Source organism: Notolepis coatsorum, assembly GCF_963971535.1.
Source record: "Notolepis coatsorum genome assembly, chromosome: 12".
Taxonomy (NCBI): domain Eukaryota; kingdom Metazoa; phylum Chordata; class Actinopteri; order Aulopiformes; family Paralepididae; genus Notolepis; species Notolepis coatsorum.
The window spans coordinates 64,432,479-64,452,906 of record NC_140176.1 but is presented as its reverse complement, the minus strand read 5'-3'; the positions used below and the strand labels follow the sequence as shown (position 1 = coordinate 64,452,906).

General features: G+C 43.5%; 1 protein-coding gene across 1 annotated transcript in view; it reads left to right on the top strand.

The window, feature by feature from the left end:
- The window catches only part of drosha (drosha ribonuclease III), a 247,470-nt gene that overhangs the window by 99,129 nt on the left and 127,913 nt on the right, over window positions 1-20,428 (top strand). The window contains exons 19-22 of the mRNA XM_084326516.1: window positions 3,039-3,099; window positions 3,469-3,528; window positions 13,724-13,823; window positions 15,820-15,922. Coding sequence (XP_084182642.1) covers window positions 3,039-3,099; window positions 3,469-3,528; window positions 13,724-13,823; window positions 15,820-15,922 — 324 coding nt within the window. The remainder of the gene's footprint in view (window positions 1-3,038; window positions 3,100-3,468; window positions 3,529-13,723; window positions 13,824-15,819; window positions 15,923-20,428) is intronic.

The window sequence follows — 20,428 nt, the reverse complement described above, 5'->3', positions numbered from 1 at the left end:
GTGAACATGAGCTACTCTCTCTCCCAAAGCCAGCGACCAGAGAAGTGAGAATCGAACATGTGACGTCATCAAGTGTAAAGTCTGGAGCTGCTCCGTTGACAATTAATGGGAATGTTTGTTTTCTTTTGTATATACAACTGATTCTATGAGTTCAGAACATTCCCCATGGTGCTCTGTGTCATCTATATAAAATCTTGTCATCTATAACATTTCTCACAATTCATTGACTATGGAGCAGCTTCAGACTTTATACTTGATGACTCGACTTGGGTTTTTGGATTTGGGAGAGAGTTGCTGCTTTTTCACTACCATTTTAGTACTGTCTTAGACCAGAGCAACATGTATGAATTCTGAAATTATAGTTTCCCTTTAACTCATTCAGTGCCAGGGATTAGCCATGGCCCTGTGGTCATAAATTTTTCCATCCATATGTTCCTGTGTTATACCGTGGTGAATATAAGTATGGGTTTAGAGCGGTCTAGGGTAATTCATGAAATCCTGAGTTAAAGCCCTATACGTCGATTCCACTATAGACGTTGCCATGGCTTGCCTGTATACGCTATTATCCCGAAATCAAATCTATATCATAGCTATTATGTTCCATCATGAATGCATGAAAGGGGGGGCGTTTCTGATTATTTGATTGTCAGTAACGGCATTCGCATTGAACACAAAAAACCAGCCCGATCGGTATGAAAGCATTGCATGATCAAGCTAAAATTGACCTCAAAACATCCTTACCTGTGATCGGGAGTATTCCAAAAATAATATTCCAATTGTTTGATCGCCATCTGGTATATCCAATGTCCATTTGGTCGACGGCATAATCCACCACAACATATGGATCGGAGATATTTGACGCGCTTCGATGGAACTGGCAGAACGGCTGCCCTCGCCCGACAAGGAAACATGAAACCGGAGACCTGTGGCCATCCCGCAGAGAAAGATAGAAGGGTATAAAGGGTGCTTGGTACCGCCGTCTAGCGTGATGCGGCCGGTATTGCACATTTACATTCTCATGAGGATTCCCCATGTTAACCCCGAGTCCGTGTGCCTGTAATGAATAGAAATATCTAATAAAAGAAATAACGATCAAATAACGAGTATACTCATTGTTGGCAGTGAATGAGTTAATGCTTGCTTCACAATGGTGGAACAAACTTCCCACCCAATTATATGCCATTGACTAAAAACACATTTATTCAATCATTATCTGAAATGAAAAAAAAACATTAACCTTTGTACTGTCTTTCACTAGTATGCACTCTGCTACTACGGAATCTACTTCACCTATATTATTATCTACTATGCTAATATGCACTCAAGTCTGTAGCACTCACTGTTTGACGAACAATATCACTTACCCTTAGCTGCCAGAGTTGTACCCTTCCGGCTGACTTGTTATACAGAACTTGTAAGTCACTTTGGATAAAAGTGTCACTAAATGACAAATGTAAATGAAGTGACGTTATCAGTTTGAAGCTGTTGAGACCATTTTATATTTCCTTTCTTCTATAAATTAATAATATTTTTTTTTATTTCAACATTGCACATTCAATATTATGCCATAGATAGAGTGAAGCACTACTATCCTCATTGATCCATTTCAAGAACAAATTCTTCCTGCTCTAAAAGTGGACTTTGTGCTGGGTGGTTTTATCACATCACTTACAACTTAAACCATAATGTTTAATAAGGCATCATTTCCAAAATATTTGAAATATTCGAAAAGTATGTGACTGAACACAAATTCAAATGCATTTTTTGGCATGAAATTCCAAAGTACTTAATGCCAAAATAGATTCAACATACAGTATAGGCTATATGTTATAACATTAATGATCAGTAATAGCAATAATATTACAACTACAACAAGTAGTTGTAGAAGTACAGTTCATTAAAGCAAATAACAAATAATTCATTCACACAAATCACTATCATCATCATCATCAACCTTTATTTATACTCAAAAGACAATTGAGGTCACCCTCATTTTCAATGTCGTCGAGACATATCAAAGTTGTGCAATTAATTCTGGTTATTTTTCAGGCTGTCACTGTGGCCCAGTCTGTGGTTGCAATAGCACGCCCCCAGTTGAAAGGATGTTACATAACAAATTACTTTGTTTACATACTAATTTATTTAATTTAATATATTTCTCAGCCTTTGATACATGGACAGTAGGTGACATCTTAAGATCAGTCTCACCGTATGACTTTTATGTTATGGTAATATAATTGTTTTTACATTTGTAATGTTAAGTAAAGCAGCCTTTGGATTGTATCTATAAAGTATGATACAAATCTCCTGGATGATGTGGCACACTCATTTATTTCCCGTTATTGTATTTGATCATTTATGGTAAGATTTTAGAAAATCGTTATTACATTAACTACATTTTGTAGAAGTATAATGTTCTAACTTAATGGTTTGTGTCGTGCAAGAAGAAGTGCTTCCCTCTGTGTTTGATGGTCTCTCTCTCCTCTCCCCTCCCTCTCTCTCTTTATCTCTCTCTCCACCCCTCTCTCCCTCTCTCTCTCTTCTCTCTCTCTCTCTCTCTCTCTCTCTCTCTCTCTCTCTCTCTCTCTCTCTCTCTCTCTCTCTCTCTCTCTCTCTCTCTCAATTCAAAAAGCTTTATTGGCATGAAATTTCACAAATGTTGACAAAGCACAATTATGACATAAACAGCAAACAACATTATACAATACAACAACAATATCAACAGAACAAGATCAAAGAAATAAAGGAGATGGTGCGGTGAGTAAAACATGGTACATGTATATACAGTATATGTGTCCTACTGGTTGTCCCTTTTCTTGTGACATGAATTGACATATTTTTTTCTCTCTCTCTCTCTCTCTCTCTCTCTCTCTCTCTCTCTCTCTCTCTCTCTCTCTCTCTCTCCCTCTCTCCCTCTCTATCCCTATATATCTCCCTCTCTCTCCCTCCACCTCTCTCTCTACCTCTCTCTACCTCTCTCTCTCTCTCTCTCTCTCTCTCTACCTCTCTCTCTCTCTCTCTCTCTCTCTCTCTCTCAGGTATCAACACGTTGATCAACATCATGTCTCGACTGGGCCAGGAGGACCCCTCCCCCTCCAGGTAAGGTCCTGAAGCCCCCGTGTCTGTGGCTGCTATCACTGACCACAGGCACAATCAAAGGGACGACTCGCATGATTAATCCGCCCCGCATGCCTGCTGACAAAGGGAATGAGCTCTAACTGTGACAGGAAAGGGTTTCTCAGGGGAGATGAAGTGAGCCCATTTTAAGGGCAAAGACCACTTATTATTGAATGTATACCGCTGTTATCCTCTGAGCGTTGATTAGCCGAGCAGCTGCGTACACGCGTGTGTGTGTGTACATGTTTGCATTTGTGTGTGTCTCTCTCCTCTAACTATCTCTCTCTCCCCTCCATCCATCCCTCCCTCCCTCCTTCACATCTCCACCTCCTGTCTCTCTCCCACCGTCAGGATCAATCACAACGAGCGACTGGAGTTCCTGGGCGACGCAGTCGTCGAGTTCCTCACCAGGTGAGGTCGTGTTGCTCACCAGGTGAGGTCGAGTTCCTCACCAGGTGAGGTCGTGTTGCTCACCAGGTGAGGTCGTGTTGCTCACCAGGTGAGGTCGTGTTGCTCACCAGGTGAGGTCGTGTTGCTCACCAGGTGAGGTCGTGTTGCTCACCAGGTGAGGTCGTGTTGCTCACCAGGTGAGGTCGTGTTGCTCACCAGGTGAGGTCGTGTTGCTCACCAGGTGAGGTCGTGTTGCTCACCAGGTGAGGTCGTGTTGCTCACCAGGTGAGGTCGTGTTGCTCACCAGGTGAGGTCGTGTTGCTCACGCATCTTTGATGGACGCAGCCGCTAATCGAACCTGACTTCAACACCGTCCACACTCTCTCTCTCTCTCTCTCTCTTTCTCTCGCTCTCGCTCAATTCCTCCCCCCGCTGTATCTGTCTTGTCTCTATCTCGACCCCCTTCTCTCGCCCACAGTCAATCCCCATTCAAGGCGGTGATTTGCTGGTAATTGGAACTGGGATGTAATTTTAGTTTTTACCCTTTTTTTTTTTTTTTTTTTTTTTACGGTCCTGAAATTCTCCATGACAACTCGCAATTAGCTGTCTGGAATAGCTGTCTGTAATGCGCACTGCATTATTGACTCCCGGGTGAGAGTGGACCGCAGTGCCCAGCACTTAGCTAGACACAGTGCTAATTATATGGAGCTATTATTAACCTCATTCACTACCCACCTTACCTGTCTACCGCCACCGCCGCCTCCTCTGAATGGAAATTGCAACATGGGGAGAGATGCAGAAGCTTGCTCATTAGTTACTATGGGGTATTGTGCACACACACGCGCATACGCCTGCCTCAGCATATGAAGGGACACTAGATGCTTCTCTCCTCACAAGTCACACACACACACACGCACACGCACACACACACACACACACACATGTGCACACACACTTGTTTCAAGAATAAATAGAGAAAGACGAGTCAGTGGAGAGCAGGCCTCCGCCAATCCTTTCGCCATTTTGCCCCATTTTGTTGCATTTACACTTAACATTTCACTTGTTATATTAGATGTACATTGCCTATAATAGCATCCTCAACAGACCCAACAACTATGTAAATGCATGTTTTAATGTATCAATGGTTGAAAACAAAATCAGTCACGAGTCACGACACATCTCCAATACTTCCAGTGTTGCCATCTTCAGATCCTCATTCTGTTAGGGGTCTATAGCGGCAAACGTTAGCAACTAAGCTAATAGAATAGAACAGAAGTACTTGATCCCGAGGGAAATTCAGCACCACAGATCACTCACAATGAACATTCAGCTAGTAAAACATTTAAAATACGAATACACAGTCAGTGATATACATTCTAAAATATGTATATACAATCTAAAATATACAGTCCAAAAATATACAGTAAGAATGTACAATGCAATTTGGAATGTGTAGGAATGTACAGGAAGATATACAAGGATTTATACTGTATAACAAGCCACAAAAAGAGGTCCCTGGAAATTGTGTATCGTGTGTTCTTCCAGCCGCGTAAACGTGCCCATGTGCTTAAATTTAATTGGTCTATATGATCTTCCTCTAAATCTTAAACACGCCGACTGCCTGTCAATCAAAGGAGGTCGGACTCATTATAACTTTGGCAAAACCGAAAGTGTAACTTTAACGCGGATGGGATCCGCGAGAGCAAAGAAAAAAAGGGAAGATGGACTTTGCAAAGGTTATGTGAGAACATTTGAACAGAAAACTTTTGGGTGGAAATGTGAACATAAACAATAGCGAGTTGTTTACAAGAGAGCTCTGTTGGGTACCTTTTCAGGTAGTTATTTAGGTTATCTGCAACATTTTGGCTTCATCCAAGGCTTTGCCATAAATAAAAAAAAAATCCATCGATACGTTCCCGTTTTATATCGTGGTGAATATGGGTGTTATATCGGAATGATATGGTATAATTCCTGTGAGGCTATTTATAAGGCGCAATGCTAATAACGTTAAATCCATTGACGTTTCGTCCCTACACACGCTACAGTTAAAAATCCAAATGCATATGATCGGTATTATGTTCCATCATGAATGCGTGAAAGGGGGGTGTGGGGGGGGGGGGGGGGTCGTTTGTGATTAATTGATTGCCAATAACGGCATTCGTTATTACCACAACATACACGTTATCTGGGGTATGGCTATGAAATCCTTCCACGATCAAGCTGAAATTGACATCAAATTACTCTTACCTTTGGCCGGCTGGATTCCAAAAAGAATTTTCCAATTATTTGATTGCCATCTGGTAGATCATAAGTCCATTTGGCACACGTCATAACCTTATACAGCATAATGAATCCGGCGTCCCAAAAAGTATTCCATGTGATCTGGTGAAGCCCTCGCTTCAGGCTAACAGAAAAGTCAGTGTGAGTTTTCAGTGTGACACCAGGTCTGCAACAGGGGTTATTGCATTCTCGAGACAGCTCCACTACCAGTATCTGGCTGGTACTGCACCTTCGGAGTCCCAATATGCCTTTTCCATGCAAAATACAGCTCTGTGACATGGAATAGGATATTAATATCGGAAAAAAGGAAAAACGACACAGAAACGAGAATCTTCGTTTCCGGCACTCAACCGCTGGGCCACAGAAACGAGAATTCTCGTGAACGGCAACCAAAGGGTTAAACAAGTCAAGAAGAAACATCACAATAAATCAAGAACAAAACAAAAACACCATGAAGTCCAACATTTTTTAAATAAATGCAACACTCTCAGACATACCCGAGCGAAGGTAAGGAAAAACTCACTAAAACCTAGCAATAGGAAAAAATACACCACATGCAATGGGAGTAAAGGGAAAGGGAGTAATGACTAACTAATAGAGTGTAGGCGACTAGAAAATAAATGTGTGGCTTCCGCCTGGTGGAGATTAGGGCTCTACTGAGCACACCTTTCTACTTTTGTTTTGTTCTTCATCCACACTCCCGATAACAAGCAGCCAGCCTCCCCACCAGCCCTCCACAAACAGCCAGCCAGCCTCCCCACCAGCCCTCCACAAACAGCCAGCCAGCCTCCCCACCAGCCCTCCACAAACAGCCAGCCAGCCTCCCCACCAGCCCTCCACAAACAGCCAGCCAGCCTCCCCACCAGCCCTCCACAAACAGCCAGCCAGCCTCCCCACCAGCCCTCCACAAACAGCCAGCCAGCCTCCCCACCAGCCCTCCACAAACAGCCAGCCAGCCTCCCCACCAGCCCTCCACAAACAGCCTTCCCACCAGCCCTCCACAAACAGCCAGCTAGCCTCCCCACCAGCCCTCCACAAACAGCCAGCCACTACCGTGCCAGCAGCTCCTGGCATATAAAATGGTCAAGAACATAATTGGACAGTAATGGTAAATGACGGCAGGGTACACAGGAGCCGCCTTGACCCCTCACGGAGGCGGAGCGGAGATTAGGAAGGAGATGGTGGGCTCGTGTTTCTCTGGGCAATCCCTCCCTTCACCCGGCTCTCCATCCCCGCGTTGCTCTTCTGATGATGAGTGTCCAGTGGGACCCGCTCGGCCCACGCTCCGGAGCTCCTTGTGCCTCTGAATAATTGATCAGCTTCTTGTCCAGTTAAACTGGTACAGCAGATCCAGCCTAACCGCCCTCATGTCTCTCCAGCCCCGTGCTGCTCTCACAGGCTCTCTCCCTCTGCCTCTGCCGTCCAGCCAACACAACCCCCACCCCCCTCCCCAAAAGAAGAGAGCTACTGTAAAACACAGAAGGAAAAGGGCAAGTGGGACTGATTATGAATGCGTTTCATAGCTTACTGCCAAGTGGTGAGGTTTCCATCGCTGCCTAATGCCTTTTGATGTGCCAGGCACAGTTGAGGTTTTTTATTTTGGTACACAACTCACTGCATTATGAAATACGTTCTTCAAGGTCGTCTTCTTTGTCTGCCATTTATTCCACTCCTCTCAGTCCACACGGCCTTCCTCTCTACATATATACGCATACGCTGCAAGCATTTACATTTTACATTTAGTCATTTAGCTGACGCTTTTATCCAAAGCGACTTACAAGTTCTGTACGACAAGTCATCAGGAAGGGTACAACTCTATCAGCTGAGTAACAATGTTCATCCTTCAGTGTAGGTTAGTTTATTAGGACAAGTGCATGACAGCAAGCGCTCCATGAACACACACACACACACACACACACACACACACACACACACACACACACACACACACACACACACACACACACACACACACACACACAAACATGTGATGATTTGCATATATCCACTCAATGGAATGGATCTGATATAGAGAGTTAAAGAATATAAATATCTTGACATCTGGCTTGATGAGAAATGTACATTTAAATGTGTTGTAGCCTTGCAAGTAAACTCCGTCAAAAGGTTGGCTATGTAAAAAAAAAAGAAGGTCATTAAAGCTGTTTTTCTGGATTACATAGATGCAGTTTGTAGACATGCTGCTGCTTCCACTCTAAAGCCTCTGGACTCTGTATCATTTTGCCCTAAGATTTATCACTAGCAATATTGAACTGCAACAGTATACATTGTAATTTAATATACATTATTAAACTAGTATGTTTAATTAAAAGGGGAATGTATATATTAAAATATTGTTTACCATGGTATTTTGGTAGATGCTGTACTGTGAAATTGCATACAGTTGCATCATTAACACATACACTGCATGGAGACACACTATGCACACTGGGCCTCATTTATCAATATGTTGTTCATATTATTTGTTAGTAAAAATGCAGCTGCAATAAAAAAAAACATACTTCATAATTATCCACCTTGCGGACATCAGGGGATTGGGAAATATGTGTATGTTTGCTGTCATCTACACACATTAACCTACATTAGCATAAACCCACCCACTGTTCACCATATATGGAACAACTTGTGAATAGCTGATTGGTAGTCTGCGTTCTTGCCTGTACAGCCTTGGAAGTGGCAGGAGGCCGAAGCCTAAAATGAGAAGCATGTATCATCTATCAATCAATCAATCATTTCCACTTTGCTTATTTAAAGCAACAATGTACAGAGTAAAGTGAGACCACCAGCACTTGAGGTTTACTTTATTTGTTCAAGGAGGACAGCGTGCATTAATAAACATTTTAAAAGAGGGCGGCTGGGTGACGCAGCGGAGATTGCGCTCGTCACCAATGCAAGAGACTCCGGTCTCGAATCTGCGTGTCAGCATTGCCTCCGGCTTGGGCCGGCTGTCATACTGGCTCAATTGGCAGAGCCAGCGGGTGGAAGTCGATGGGTGGGGATTTGGATGTTGTGGACAGCGACTCCTACAGGTCGGTTGGGGGACGCCTGCACAGCAGAGACAGGAAGTAGCGGGGGTAGTGTGAGCCTCCCATGCGTTACACCTCGCCACAGAGTCCGCGCTGGCAGGTGAAAAGATGTGACAGGCTGCCTCCTCGTATACCGGAGCGGACACGTGATGCAAGGCTTCTATCCTCCCTACAACCGACCAGTGGGGGGCATAGTCGAGCAACATTCAAGACAGGGGAGGGGAGAATTGGAAACACGAAATTGGGATGGGAGAAAAAGGAGAAAAAAGTGGACAAAAAAAAAAATATTAAAAACGTAAATTCACCCACTTTTTGCCAAAGGGCTATTTTCCATTGGCAGTCCCCCTGCCAGAAGGTACAGGCTAAAATCCTGTGTAAAAAAGGGTTAGCAATACAAACCGAATAAAAGCGAGATAAATAACATTAGAATAAAAACAAAAGCACATAATAGTAGAACATAAGATAGGGATACAGGGCACAATAGAGTCATGGACACAAGGACAGAGCACATCATGACATATTAGAAGACCCAGGCATAGACACACACACACACACGCACGCACGCACGCACACACACACACACACACACACACACACACACCAGTGTTGACAATGCTGATGTTCAATTAGCCATTCCTTAACACATTCAGCGCCAATCACGACTATAGTCTGGTTATCTCGCCAGCGGTTGAGCGCCAGAACCTAACTATACTCAGGTTTTCATAGTTTTTTCTTTTATTCGATTTTAATATTCTATACAGTCTCACGGACCTCTGTGTATCATTGGGACTCATTCTGAGACCTCGAGATTGCAATGCCGGCCGAATCCTGCTAGGTGGCAGTATCGCCTACCCTTTGAAACCTTATTTCACACTGTGTGTTACATTTTATATGGTCCGGGCGGAGAATGGGACCCGGGCAAGTGAAATGCTTCATTCGAGCCACTTGGAACGCGTCCAGCACACTTGATGCATAGTTTGTCCCATTTCATGTCAGGGACCCGATGGACATCAATACTGGAAATCGCGATCAGACAATTGGAATATTCATTTTGGAATACCTCCTAGCAAAGGTAAGGACTATATGACGTCAATCCTATTTTGATCCTAAAATGATTTCACATCAATTGCAACAATCATATGTCACATACTCCAAAACGTATGCCGTTGCTGACGATCAGAGCATCACAAAACGACCCCCCCCCCCCCCCCCCCTTTGATGCCTTCATGATGAAAGATAATACCTATTATATACCTTTTGATTTGGAAATAGTATCGTGTCCAGGCGAGCAACGCAAACGACTTTAGCAAAATGCACATAGCGCTCCATAACTCGGCTTCCAGGAATTTGCCCGGATCACTCTGAAACTATACAATATTCACCACGGAATAACACGCGAACGTATACATGTTTTTACATGTTGGACGAGAGATAGTGACTGTCAAATGAGCCATAGTATTGTCTCCATAGCTATAATATAGAATATAGATATAGCTCTGCAAACAGCATTAAACACCGTGGCCACAGGCAGCGCATATGTGGATTAACTCATTGGCTGCCATGCTGTTTCTGGGATATGGCTATGCGCTGCCACGCATTAAACCAATGGAGTCGGTCACCTTGTTTGCAGGGCTATAACTATATTCTATATTATACTGTAGCTATGGATGCAATACTATGGCCCATTTGACATCGAGTATCTATCGTTCAAGAAGTGAAAATGAAATTTTTTTTCCATCCATACATTCCCGTTTTATACCGTGGTGAATATAAGTATGGTTTTAGAGCGGTTTAGGGTAATTCCTGGGAGGCTAGTAATAAATAGCCTGTGACGTGTATTATACTTAATCCATTGGCATTTCTTCCCTACACACGCTACAATAAAACATTCAAATGCATATGATCGGTATTATGTTCCATCATGAATGCATGAAAGGGGGGGGGGGGTCGTTTCTGATTAATTGATTGTCAATAACGGCATTCGTTGGTACAACAACATACGCTGATCAGGGCGATGGCTATGAAAACAAGGCACAATCGAGCTGAAATTGACGTTGAATTGCTCTTACCTGTGGCCGGTGGGATTCCAAAAAGAATATTCCAATTATTTGATTGCCACCTGGTAGATCGTATGTCCATTTGGCCCACGACATAACCCACCACAGCTATGAATCGGGGGTCCCGAAAACTATTCAATGTGATCGGGTGAAGCCCTAGGTTCAGGTTACTAGAAAAGTTCGCCCGGACCAATATAATCGCCCAATACACAGTTTCAAAGGATGTGCAATACCGGCCGCAACCTACCAGGCGGCGGTATTGGACTTTTGCGATCTCAGACCCATTCCCAATGATAACACCAGGCTCCCTGTATGGATAATGAATGGAAATAATGAATAAAAGAAATAACGATCAAATAACTAGTATAGTCGTTGTTGGCGTTCAGCGATTGGCGGCCAATAACGGGTTTAATCGTTGTCGGCAGAGAAAGAGTTAAGCGTGATGCTGAAAGTGTTAACCCTGCACTTGAATGAGTGAAGTAGACTCTAATTGGTTGAGGTATTGAGTTCCATCGGTGGGATGCCAACTGTGTATCTGAAGATGGGCTGCCTTGGAGGTGTATTTCAGGATAGACTGTCACGAATATGGTAAATTTTATAATAGTCATCAAATATTTTATTTTTTTTATTTTTTTTTTGCATGGCTCTAAGCATGGCACTGTTGCCGTCTCACTCGTAAGGTTAACTTCATAAGGTTTTACAGAGTGAGAGACAGAGATTTATCTGGATGCTCTGCCTCTCAAATCACCTTTGAATCCCAAAGTGTTGCGGCTAGCTTCGGCCAGTGATATCTCATATAGTGGGTGCATAAAAGACTGGCAGTAATTAAGGGGGTATTAAGCTTTAATGACAAGAGAGATGGGAATTTCTCTGGACACTCTGCCTCCCTTCGCAGTTAGTGCTATTTGAATGTAGCTGGTGCATAACTGATTCTGGCAGTAGTTAATAACAAGCACCAAATGGAAAGCTAAAGTTGCTTTTACAGTGTGATGGAAGAGACTTTTACTCTTGTCTACACATTACATTTACATTACATTACATTACATGGTTTCTGCACCATTACTGTCCCTAGTAACCAAAGAAAATAACTTTGAGCTGCAATTTGTGCCTGTAAATCGCCGGCAAACACTTGGCCCCATATGCAGACACTTGTTGGCTACAATGTGAGTTACATTTCAGTGTTCTACTACAAAAGTCCAACGGGGGAAATAAAGCTTTATGAAGAGACACAATAATTCCTTTCTACATCTGAAATCACTTTAGAATCCTAACCATGTCCACCACTGATGTCAAAGCATGTCTCAGTTCAATGTATGCAGCCAGCAGTGACTGGATGCCCTGACTCCCGATACACACTTCTTTCTTCAAGTACTTACATTTGGGTACTTACCGATACAGAGTACCGATATGACTACTTACCGTAATAATACCATTACAGTTCTAACAATGACTTTGAAAACATGTTTTATTTTCATCAGATGTTCTTCACTTTCTTACTAACAAATTAAATATACAACATGACGCTGTTGCTGAGATTTAAAGTTAGAAACATAACATTTGTAAAAGAATTATAATTAAATACTAAAATGATCAATGTTGGGTTTTCCTCAACAAACAGGGCACCGAGTGGTAGCATGTAGTAGTTGTACGAGTACATGAGCACAAAAAAAACAATACAGATAGTGGTGTCAGTATCAGCCGGGACGTTCCGTCTTATTAGACAGGAGACGATGGTGAGTATCATACCTGCCATCAGTAAGAGTCAAGTGGTTGAAGAGTATAAGCATCAGCATGTCTATAAATCACATCACCATAGTCCAAAACCTTTCCTACTAATCATAGGAAAGCTGTACAAGAAGCCAATTTTCTGTCGCAGCTTGCTGGCAAGGTTGTCTATATGGTATTTAAATGTTAAATTCTCATCGAGCCAAATGCCAAGATATTTATACTCGGTGACTCTCAATGCTAGAACCACTCACAGTGGATATATGCAAACCATGATATTAAATTATGTCTGGCTCTAGTAAACAGCATGCATTTTTGTTTTTACATTATTGCATCACAATTATCCACATAGCCTTTGCTTAAACAGGGAAGCCTTTTATTAGCCTACATTATTTAAATATTCACAATGTGCAATTGCATATCGGCCCCAAATATCAACCATCAGCCTCTTGATTTATTAATAATCAGTATTGGCCCTGACAAAAAACACATTGTTCAAACCCTAGTTGACAAACAAATCTGTGAATAAATTCAACAATTCTTGTGTAAACTGGTTTCTGCACCTAAACACAGAAAACAATTCTCATCTTACTCATATGTCACATATGAATAAACATGTCCCATTAAATACAAATATAATCCAATAAAACAAATGGCTTCTCCATAGCTTTGCTTCCAGCTGCATAACTCTGTATTACACAACCAGCCCGTCGCCATGAGTGACACTTTCACCAACCACCAAGTGTCCCCAGTCTAATTATTTATCATTGCACTAAGTGGTATTTATTAATTCCAAGTGCTTTGTTTTTTGCAGTAAGATCACAGTGCACTGATGAATGGTTCCCTGTGTGCATTTGGAAAACAGAACGCCACCTGCTTTTCTCACTTTGCATTGATTAGAAAATGACTGAATTGAATGGACTGTTTTTAATTCAAATTAAATCAAATGATACGCAGCGGTTTCGGGAGACAGTGGACCGTAATGAAAATGGAATCGGCTCGCCTGGAACCCAGCTGTGCGATTACTGCCAGCACCTGCCGCCATCTTTGATCTGCCAGGCTATTCTCTGTAGGCATTCTCATCTCCATTTTGTGCCATTGTGTCCACAGTGTCCACCTGTATTACCTGTTCCCCAGCCTAGAGGAGGGCGGCCTGGCCACCTACAGAACAGCCATCGTGCAGAACCAGCACCTGGCCATGCTCGCCAAGGTAAATCCGCCTGCTTCTCCCAACTCTCTTTTAACAAGTCTCAACTCTGCAGGTTCACGTATTGAAAGGTCTCGGCACTGACACGTTCGAGGCGGCATTATTGTTTTCCGTCTCCCTTTCTCATCTTTCCTCTCTAAGGGTACACAGGGGAGGACAGTGATTTTGCCGCGCTCCTCTCCCTTCCCTCTCCTCCGGCCTCCTCATGTTTGTAATTGGAGTTAAAAGGTTGTTGTTGCGGAGGTCTAGACCGCTGCCATTGGGATCCCCGGGGACCCCTGGAGGTCTTCCTAAAACATACTTCCAGCTCCCCTTATCGTCGCTCCCCTTGTATTCCCCGTCTCTCCCTCTCACTGGCAGCGACGCAGAGCTGAGCCACCGCTCGCTGGCAAGCTCGTAAAAGAACACAACAATAATCGTCCCGCGATGTGGAGAAAGCAATTAAAAACTTTTAATCTTTCATGTTGCTCCCCGCTGAATACAAATATGCAGCTGCCTGAATCTGCATTAGTGTTGCATAGCCGTTTGGCTTGTTTCAATTTCCCGCTCGTGGTAAAGTGAGTGCGATATAGTGCTGGCCGCTGTCGAGTTGTTTACCAGGGCTCCTCGGAAGCCCCGTCTGCTGGAGAACACTGTTGTGCAATTATCTCTCGAGAAATATCTTCAGCGACTCACGCCGCCACCTCACTTGGTAAGCTTAAAAGTCAAGCGAGTTCCCTCCGAGTTGGAGGTTTCATGATTTGTGATTTAATTTGTGTGCGAGAGCGTGGGGGGTGGGAGACCACCAACAGTCACAAGCTATAATTAAATAGCACCCTCACTGTGTTCTGCCTGGTGTTCTCCTGCACTATGGAGCCAATAACACGGAGCTGGGATACTTTTGGCATGACTCAGGAAACCAACAGAGAAAGTTTGACTGACCTGCCACAGTGCACTTACCAGAATGAAGATTTGCATAAAATGCAACTGACTAGGCATGATATTATGCTATGAGAATGTCCTTTAGGTCTCGGGGGGAGATTAGTCTCTTTTTTGCTTTTAATGCTAATGGTGTACTGCAAGGTTTGCTAGCGAGAAGCCTGCCTTTTCCACTTTTCCATCCAGAGATAATGAATGAATCCCTCTGGGATTTATTTTTGTTACCGAGGTCCCACTCCAGATATCTTTGGTTTATTGGTTTGAGTATTTCCCATCCCGTTACAATAGTCCACTAGGTTTGCAAGCGAGAAGCCTGCCTTTTCACTTTTACATTCAGAGAGAATGAAGGTCACCACTGGGATTTTTCCATAATTTTTCATGAGATTATCGTGTGTGTGTGTACACACGTGCACACCCCCCTCTTGCCATCTTACCGTGTGGCGCCACAGCTGGACAACACATGGCCACATCTGTCAGTGCCACCAAATGGAACCTTTCTCCATTGAGGGTCGAGGCAATCTTTCTAGGTCCTTTTCCAGCTTTTTAACCAACTCTAAATTGAAGTAAAATGTGTAAAATGTGCAATATCGGGTGTCTGGGTAGTAGTGTGGAGGTAAAAGCACTTGCCTACCACAGTCACCAACTGGGTAGAGATAGAAGTACTATCAACTGGCGATAGAGAGTCACAAAATAGACATTTAATTATATGAAAATGATAATTATTTTAAGACCAAGAGTTTCTGAGACCAAGATGAGACCATGACAACACGTTTGTGATTTTAAGACCAATCTTGAGACCAAGACCAGTTTGAAGAACTACAACACCCACAATTAGTGTTCAAATAGTTCCCAGTGACTATCCAATAGCAATGGACCTATCTCAAACCCTGCCCTCTTTTCTTGATCCTCCAATCACAACTGTCGCTTACCTCGGACAAACAAAGTTTGTCCAAGGTAAGCGACAGTTGTGATTGGAGGATCAAGAAAAGAGGGCAGGGTTTGAGATAGGTCTATTGAGTGAGTTTTGCCCATCCCTACTAGCAACGTGCTCTGACTGATGTGTACATGTGTCTGTCAACAGAAACTGGAGCTGGATCGCTTCATGCTCTATGCCCACGGGCCGGATCTGTGTCGGGAATCGGACCTGCGACACGCCATGGCCAACTGCTTTGAGGCCCTCATTGGTAAGATTCCTCCTGGGTCGTCACTTGTTGGGCAAGTGGCAATGCCGGGACTCGCCATAATTTTCACCTAAAACGGAGTGTAGAAACTGTTACCTTAACTGTAATCTTATCCTCAGTGGAGACGTCCCACCCTAACCCACAATAGAGATGAAAGAAATGTATTTCTGTGATCATCGGTTTTCGAAGATGGATCGATTTCTTTACTTTGCAGCTTGGCTGTTTGTGATGACCTTCCTACAAGGACACTGATTGTAAAGAAGATTAGAGTAAATCTTTATTATCCCAGAGGGCAAGTTGTCTTGTAGCCAGCAGATAAAAAGCCAAAATGTCACGACAACAACATGTTGGCAGTTTATACAGTATACTGTGTATATAAACAATACATAAAATAACAATACATTTAAAAAGTTATTCACCTTACATGCCCCGCCCACTTATGCCATTCTCCCTTTATTTCCTTTAGCTAAACTTAGTTATAAAGATGCTAGCTAGCGTGGACATTCCCAAACCAAATAAGTAATACATCTATGAACACAAAGCTGTTTAGCTAGCTCATTATCCTTGTTACAAAGACACGTGTAAAGAAACGGGGCAAGGGGCTTGGCGTTTTTCATTCCAAATGTACCGACTTTGAAGGCTAATATAAACCTTTCTGGATACAGTGTCACAAGCTCATAGGCAGTTGAAAGACGAAATGGGACAAGCTGGCAGTATCATTGTTGCCTATAAACACAACCCCTTAAACACCACCGACCTAACCTAGCCCAGCAACGATGGTGGTGGTGGTGGTGATGATGATGATGGCGATGCTGAAAACTGTGAAGAATGAGAGAATACATGAAACAACCCACCGATCCGCTCTCACATAAACGGAACAGAAATGAATAGGGGTGGGGGCAAGCTGCCTGGAGAGCTATTAACACATTCAGGGCCATTGGGGCCCGTCTAATCCCACTCTATAAGGCCAGCTTTTCATTACAAGTTTTCACTGTGCATGAGGTTGTTTGTAGAGCTAAATCTATATTTTATATTGCTATGTGCCCATTGTCAATTGACAGTATAAACCTTCCCTTCAATATGCCATAAAGAAATTATTTATTCATCAATACGTTCCCATTTTATAGCGTTGTGAATATGAACTTTATATCGGAATGGTCTGCAAAGCTAGTTATAGGGCGCTAAGCTAATAACGTTAAATCGATTGGCGTTTCGGCCCTACACAAGCTAGAGTTAAAAATCAAAACGCATATGATCGGTATCATGGTCCACCATGAATGCATGAATGGGGGGGAGGGGGGGGCGGAAGTCATTTCTGATTATTGATTACCAATAACGGCATTCGTTATTGCAACATCATACGCTGACCGGGTGGATCGCTATGAGAACAGACTGAAATGTACGTCAAATCACTCTTACCTGTGGCCGGTTGGATTCCAAAAAGAATTTCCCAGTTATTTGAGTGCCATCTGGTAGATCGATATGTCTATTGGCTGATGCTATATTCCTTTACTGCATACTGAATTCGGCGTTGCAAAAAGTATTCCAGGCGATCTGGTAAAGTCATAGCTTCAGGCTAACAGAAAAGCTAACCCGGAATGAAAAAAAAGTGACACCCGGTCTGCAACGGGGGAAACTGCATTATCGAGACAGCGCCAATACCAGGATCTGGCCGGTACTGCACTTTCGGAGTGCCGATATGCCGTTTCCAGCCAAAATACAGCTCCGTGACATTGAGTAGGATATTAAAATGGAATAAAAGCAAAACCGAGTGGTAACACGTATATATACGTGGTTGACCTTTTAACACTTTGAGAGCCCACCACGTGATAACACGTGTTATCAGCCCGCCCCCTGAATGCCCACCACGACAATTAGCGTGTAATTTTTTTATTAGCGCTCTGAATTCATATTTCATCAACGTTGGTAAACCAGCCCCATAAGGAGCTCAGATGTGAAAAAACCGCCCCTTATCGTCTCCCAGATGGTAATGCACCCTTTTGGAATGGACTCAATGAAAATGGATGAGAAAAGAAAAATCCGGAATCCACATTTTACTTCTCAGGCATGTACCCCGAGCCGATCGGATTCATTGTGGACCATCAGAATAGCGTGGAATATGTGTTTACAGTATGTAGCGTTGGATCAATAAAAGCGATCGATTTTTGGAATGGCGATCAGGAATTGGAATGATCTTTTTGGAGAACATCTGATCTGAGGTAAGGAATCTATTTTACAAGTCTTTGGATAATCATAGTTGTATTCGCTGAGCTCTGAGCGTTCGCCCTATGTGTGTGTGTGTGTGGGCGATGGCTTTGAGGAAATCAGAGAATCGATTTTTCAGATCGCCTATATAGCGTGCATACGTACACATACAGTATACTATCGATAATCTAGCGTTTATTTGAAAACGATTCATAAATAGGCCGAAAAATTACAACGTTCTAGAATATTCCAGTACAGGGCGTTTATCACGGAATCTTTTAATTTTCCTTGAAAACGAGGGCTTTTCAAAATGCTATAAAACGGAAATGAACTGATAAAAAAACAATCCGCTTCGACAATGTTGAAAACATAAATTAGGCGTTATTAACGCTAACATTGAAGTGGATGCTGGGCATTCAAGCACTAAATCGTGCGCCCCCTGCTGGCACTGAAAGTTAAGGATGGCGCCCAATCACGTATTTATACGTGGTTGGCCAGGAATGTGTTAACCTAGATAACTATTGGATAGTAAGAGTGTAGTATTACTTTTATGGTCTCGGAAAAACGGTATTGTGTTGTTCATACTGGTCACAATGCTATGCATAACTGTGTCTAATTCACCTGCTCAAGTACATGCGCTTTGAATATCAAGTAATGTATTTAGGTCAGTGTGTGTGTGTGTGTCTCTGTGTGTATGTTTAACTGTGTAAATAGCTGCAGTGGATCCTCCCATTAGGCCCCAGACACATTAAGCAGCTTTATTGATCTCAGGAGATGTGGTTTGACCTCTGGCTGGACGGCCAGTCCCTGGAGCACCACTCTCTCCCTCTCCCTCGCCCACACTTACACACACATGCACATACACACATACACACACACACACACACACTCACACACACTCACAGTCACACAAACTAGCTATTTCTTTCACTAGATGCTCGCTTGAGTACATTGGAGCTTGTGTAGTGATTAGGACCCCCTGCCCCAAACACACACACACACACACACACACACACACACACACCTACCTGTGTGTGGGGACAGGCTCCCTCTTCATCGGGCCCCATGGGCAGTGCTAAGCTGAGCCTGGGTCCGGCGAAGCTGCAGAGTCGACAGCTTTCCTCATCTTATCACCATCTTGACTGAACCAATTCAGCCCTTCCTCTCCTCTCCTGCTCCCCCCTGATGGGAGACACAGGGAGTGGGTGGCTTTGAGGAGATCCACCCCTCCTACAACCAAAACAGTGAGAGAATAGTGATGGAAAAAGTGCTGACTGCTATCGTGGCCCCCTATCGGCCCCCGGGACCCCGCCCTGGTTACTGGTTCATTATCGGCAGAGACGGCGTCGTGATCTATTCCGTCCCAGTGGCTGTTCGACGGCTCATCACCGCACGCCACCGTGCACACCAGACACCCCGTCTTTATCATCCTCATCTCTCTCTCTCTCTCTCTCTCGCTCTCTCGCTCTCTCTCCCTCTCCCTCTCCTATCTCTCTCTCTCATACTGTATATGTATCTTGCTCTGTTTGTATGTATCTCTCTCTCTCTCCGTCTGTCTGTCTATCTGTCTGTCTATCTCTCTATGTGTCTCTATGTCTGTCTGTATCTCTGTCTCTCTCTCTATCTGTCTATATCTCTGTCTGTCTCTCTCGCTGTCTCTCTCGCTGTCTCTCTCTCTCTCTCTCTCTCTCTCTCTCTATCTCTCTCTATATCTCTCTCTCTCTCTCTCTCTCTCTCTCTATATATATATCTCTGTCTCTCTCTCTCTCCTCTATCTCTCTCTCTCTCTCTCTCTCTCTCTCTCTCTCTCTCTCTCTCTCTCTCTCTCTCTCTCTCTCTCTCTATATATATATATATATAAATCTCTGTCTCTCTCTCTCTCTCTCTTCTCTCTCTCTCCCTCTCTCTCTCTCTCTCTCTCTCTCTCTCTCTCTCTCTCTCTCTCTCTCTCTCTCTCTCTCTCTCTCTCTATATATATATATATATCTCACTGTGTCTCTCTCTCTCTCTCTCTCTGCTGTCAGAGACCAGCCCGTGGTGATGGCTTTGGATCAGTGACTCAAAATAGCAATACGCACGCACACACACACTTGACTTGCAGAACCACTTACGTTGAAATTGTACTCTTGATGTTCCTTCTCGTTTGGCGACACTTGTGTCATCTTCATCTTCATTTTCATTTCCAGTTATTTCTTTTATATATATATATATATATATATAGCTCTGAGGGCTCCTCTTAAGACCTCGCTGTCGAGCTGTCTGTCTCGTGCCCCGCCCTCTCCTCCTCCTCTCATGTTCCCCCAG